This window comes from Fonticula alba (assembly GCF_000388065.1).
Source record: "Fonticula alba strain ATCC 38817 unplaced genomic scaffold supercont2.10, whole genome shotgun sequence".
NCBI lineage: Eukaryota > Rotosphaerida > Fonticulaceae > Fonticula > Fonticula alba.
In genome coordinates, this window is record NW_009242980.1 from 391377 (window position 1) to 395416 (window position 4040).

Here is a 4040-nt window from a genome sequence, read left to right on the forward strand (position 1 = left end):
CCCCCCCCCGCCCCCTGGTCCGACGTCACCCAGGCCTGGGCTTCGACGAAATCCGCGCGTGCGTGGCGGCCGGCACGCGCCCCGGGGACGGGCAGCCCGCGCCCGGCCCGGCCGCCATGGCCGACCTGCTGACGATGGCCTGGGACCCGGCCCCCGGGTCGCGCCCGCTGGCCGCCTCCTTCCGCCAGGCCGTCGCCTCGGCGGCCGTCTTCTCGGCCGCCGCTCGCCGCTGAGAGCCCGCCATTCGGGGTGCTGTTCACACATGCTGCCTTTCTCTCTCTCTCTGGGGGGGAGGGCCGGGGCTAAAAGAGGAACAATGGCCCGGTGGGCAAAAGAAGTCACTGTCCGAACCAGGACTCGAACCTGGGACATTCTGTGTGTTAGACAGATATGATAACCATCTACATCATTCGGACTGCCAGCACCCCGGCCGGGGGCCTACTTCTTGTTGTTGCTTTTTTCCCCGGCACACCACGCCCACGAAACACCGCCCCCTGCCCCTGGCACAATGCGGCGGGCAATAATAAAGGCCACTATTTTAAACCCATGTATGTGGCGCTTGTTTTTCCGGCATACGCCCCGGGGCCGCGGCCGTCCGGGGCGCACTCCCCCCCCCCCCGGGAAGGGGCGGACTCGCGGGCGGCATGGCCACCATGGGGACCATGCCTGTTTCAGGGCGGGCAAGCGGGCGGCGCGCAAGAATGCGCCCTTTCGGAGGCGCCCGGGGCCGGGGGGCATCGCGGCCCGGGTGCGCGCAACCGTTCCCGCTGTGTCCCCCGTCCCCCCCCCGCCCCTCGGTGCGGCCGGGTGTTTTTCCTTTCTTTCCGGTTGGCGATCTTGGTCTTCCCGCCGGCGGCGGTCGGCTCCGCGCCTTGCAAGCCGGCCTGGCCGGCATCCGATGCCCGTGGCGATGTTGCACGGGGCTCGGGCGGGGGGAGGGGACGAGCGCCCAGGTCGCCGGGCCCATGCGCCCTGCCCGCGCGCCCGCCGCGCTCGCCCGGGATGCCCTGTGTGCCGGGCGCCGCCACCGGGGAGGGGGTTTGGCTCGGGGGGCGCCCGGCCACCGGGGCCGAGCCCTGACACCGTGGCCGAGCGGGGGCCGCCGCCGGCATGCGCCACGCAGGGCCCCCTTCCCGGTTGCCCGTCCCTGGTAAACACGGCCACGGCACACGGCCCGGCATCGAGCCGCCCGAGCGCCGAGCCGCGCCGCCCGGCACCGGCCGGCACACATGCCGCGCGCCGGGGTCCCCTGCTCGAGCCTTGGCTGGTCGGCGGCCGGGCGAGACGGGCCGCCAGCCCTGTCGTCGGCCCGGGGCTCGTGCGCGTGGCGGCCTTCGGTCCGTGGTCTGGCCCGGCGGCACCCTGGCCGAGGGCCTACTCGCCCTCCGGGCCGACGGGGCTGGCGGCCCGTCTCGCACGGCCACCGGCCCGCCCGCCCCCGCCCGTGGCTGGGTGGATTCTTGCGTGGCCCTGCCGGCGCATGGGCCTAAGTGCCTCCCCGTGTGTGTGTGTGTCGATGGATCTGCGCATGGCCCGGTCCACCCGCATGGCAGGCGCCGCCCCCCCCCCCGCCCCTCCCCCCGGCTCCCGGCCATGTCCACCGGCGCGTCGCTCACCTGCCGGGCAGGGCCCTCCCCGCCAAGCTGCCGGCGCCCCCCGCACGCGGAACACCGGCACCCTGCGAAGCGCCCCAGCCCGCAGGCTGATCGGCGGTCCAGGGCGGCAGAAGGCAAAGCTGCCAGCACCCCGCAGCGCCAGCATCCCCCCGCCTCCCTGCCGATCGCAGAGGAGGGAAGCCCCTCGGGCACGCGGCTCTTTTTTTTTCCCCCCAGGGCCCCGTACGCCATGCCCACACCCACAGGCAGGGGCGGGCAAAGCGCAGCTCGCGGCCGGCGCGCACCCCCCGCCACCGGGGGCCGGAGACCCCCGGACAGGCTCCTGGCATACGCGAGCAGGCGTCCCCACACGAGCGGAGGCCGCGGTTAGGCCTCCGCCCCCGCCGTGGGTGGGGAGTAGAGCGTTGGCACTCGTCGCATCGCACGCCCGGCCGCCGGCAGGGCGTTGTTACATGACTCACGCCGCACGTGCGGGTCGTCGGACGGCTTCTTGCCCGATGAGGGTGCCGCACACATCCCGGCCATGGTGCCCACTTCACGGCCCGCGCCGCCGCCGCCGCGGCCGCCGCCGGATCCGGCCCGGGCCGCCATGACCCGGCCCACCCGGAGCCGGGGCTGGGAAGCAGGGCCCCGGGCGCGCCAGCTTCCGAGGCGTTGCCCCCCCCCCCCCCCCCCCCCCCCCCCCCCCCCCCGCGCACGAAGGAGCCCCCCCGCCGCTCGGGCAGATGTTTGAGGCCGACCGCCGCATGACCGGCCGCCCCCGCCCCCCCGGAGCGCCTGCCGCATGCCCCCCCCCTCCCCTGCCTCCCCCCCTCCTCCGCCGCCGCCTCCCCCTCCCCAGCCCCGTCCCCTCGCCGGCTGCCGCTCGGCCTTCTCCACGGAAATGGCGCCACGGCCCCCCCGGCGGGCATCGGCGCCTGCCCATGCGGTGGCCCTCGCCCTCGGGGTGGCCCTTGCCCTTGCGATGGTCCTGGCCCTCGCGCTTGCCCGGTCCCCGGTGGTGCCGCCGCCGGGCCCCACCCCGCCGATCGACAGCAATCCCGTCTACTTCCAGCAAATGCTCACCCCCTGGACCCACTCGCCGACAATGGATCTTTCCGGCCCCCCGGGTCCCGGCCTGGGCACGGCCATGGTCGCGGCCCTCCTGGACCGCGAGTCGGTGCTCCTCTCGCAGCCCTCCCCGCCCGGCCACCCGTGGGACCTCCGGGTCGGTAGTCTTACATCGGTCGATGCCGGCCCCCCCCTGGCCGAGGCCCTAGTTGCCCCGAGCACGGGCTACACGCCGCTGGTGACCTTTTCCCCCCAGGGCCCGGTTGTGTCGGCCCTGGCATCCGACAACAAGTCCTTTGCTTCGAATGATCGCTCCTCCTGGCGGCATTTGCCACATCAGCGGGTCAGCTGGGTGTTGGCCTCCGTGGCCGACGGCCCCGACCGGGTGGGCATCCTCTATTTCGACACCAGCTCCCACGGCCTCATGCTGGTCCGCTTCCGGCCGGGCGCGGAGCAGGAAAATGCCCCGGTCAATGTTCTCTCCCTGGCGCAAGGATCCCATCCCCTGGCGGTGGCCGGGCCCATGCGCACTTTCCTGGTCTACAGCGGGGCTACCGTTTATTGGTTCCAGTTTGATTGGTCCAATTATGGCTTTCCAATCGAGCAGTCCTCCTTCGGCGCCCCGGTGATCGATGCCATGCTCGTGCGGGTTTTTTCAGACGCCGCGGTTGAGCGCGTTCTCCTCTTCGGCGATGGCACCATTCAAGTGTGCATCAACTTCCTGTCGCAGCCTGACTGTGTCCATCCCCGGCATTTCGCCTTCCCACCTGGCAGTTCGGGCTCCGTGCGTTTGGTCAGGCCGCTGGCCGACACTCCCGTCGGCTGGATCTACCTGCAAGACATGGACCCCCCGGGCATGCTGTGGCGCGTGTATATCGCCCCCGACGACCCGGATGCCTCGACCATCTGGCAAAGGGTGATTCTCCCGGGGACATTGGCCAGCGACCCGTTGAGCCTGGTGCTGCTGGTCGATCGGGATGCCCGTGGCGCCTGGGCCCTGACCAGCTCCTCGCAAACCTACCTGGAGAGCAAGGACTTCAACTGCGATGGCGACCCGTCGATCGTGTGCGACGGTGATGCCAGCCCGGCCGGTGGGCCGCCCCAGCCGCTGGGCTTCAAGTGCGCCGCCAACCGCACCCTGGCGCCCTTCATCCAGCCGGGGACCCTGTGTGCCGGCTGTGCGGACGGCACGTACAACGGCTTCTTCCTGTCCGCTCACACTGGTGCGTTCACGCGCATGTGCGCGTCCCCTGTCTCTCTCTCTTTTTTTCTTTCTTTCTTTTTCTCTCTCTCTCTTTCTTTTTTCTTTCTTTTTTTTTCTCTCTCTCTTTCTTTTTTTCTTTCTTTCTTTTTCTCTCTCTCTCTTTCTTTTTT

The 4040-nt window shown here is 71.3% G+C and overlaps 2 protein-coding genes and 1 non-coding gene across 3 annotated transcripts in view; 2 read left to right on the forward strand and 1 right to left on the reverse strand.

Annotated features, from left to right (window-relative positions):
- The window catches only part of H696_05386 (TKL protein kinase), a gene marked incomplete at both ends in the record, with an annotated part of 19547 nt that extends 19314 nt beyond the window's left edge, over nucleotides 1-233 (forward strand). Inside the window, one exon of the mRNA XM_009499227.1 lies at nucleotides 34-233. Within this exon, the coding sequence (XP_009497502.1) occupies nucleotides 34-233 (200 nt within the window). The remainder of the gene's footprint in view (nucleotides 1-33) is intronic.
- Nucleotides 234-342: 109 nt separating this feature from the next.
- H696_05387 lies at nucleotides 343-416 on the reverse strand. Its single transcript has one exon. It is a non-coding gene; the product is annotated as a tRNA-Val (tRNA).
- A 1999-nt stretch (nucleotides 417-2415) lies between these two features.
- H696_05388 (TKL protein kinase) overlaps nucleotides 2416-4040 on the forward strand; it is a gene marked incomplete at its 3' end in the record, with an annotated part of 7291 nt that continues 5666 nt past the window's right edge. Inside the window, exon 1 of the mRNA XM_009499228.1 lies at nucleotides 2416-3889. Within this exon, the coding sequence (XP_009497503.1) occupies nucleotides 2500-3889 (1390 nt within the window). The 5' untranslated portion in view covers nucleotides 2416-2499. The remainder of the gene's footprint in view (nucleotides 3890-4040) is intronic.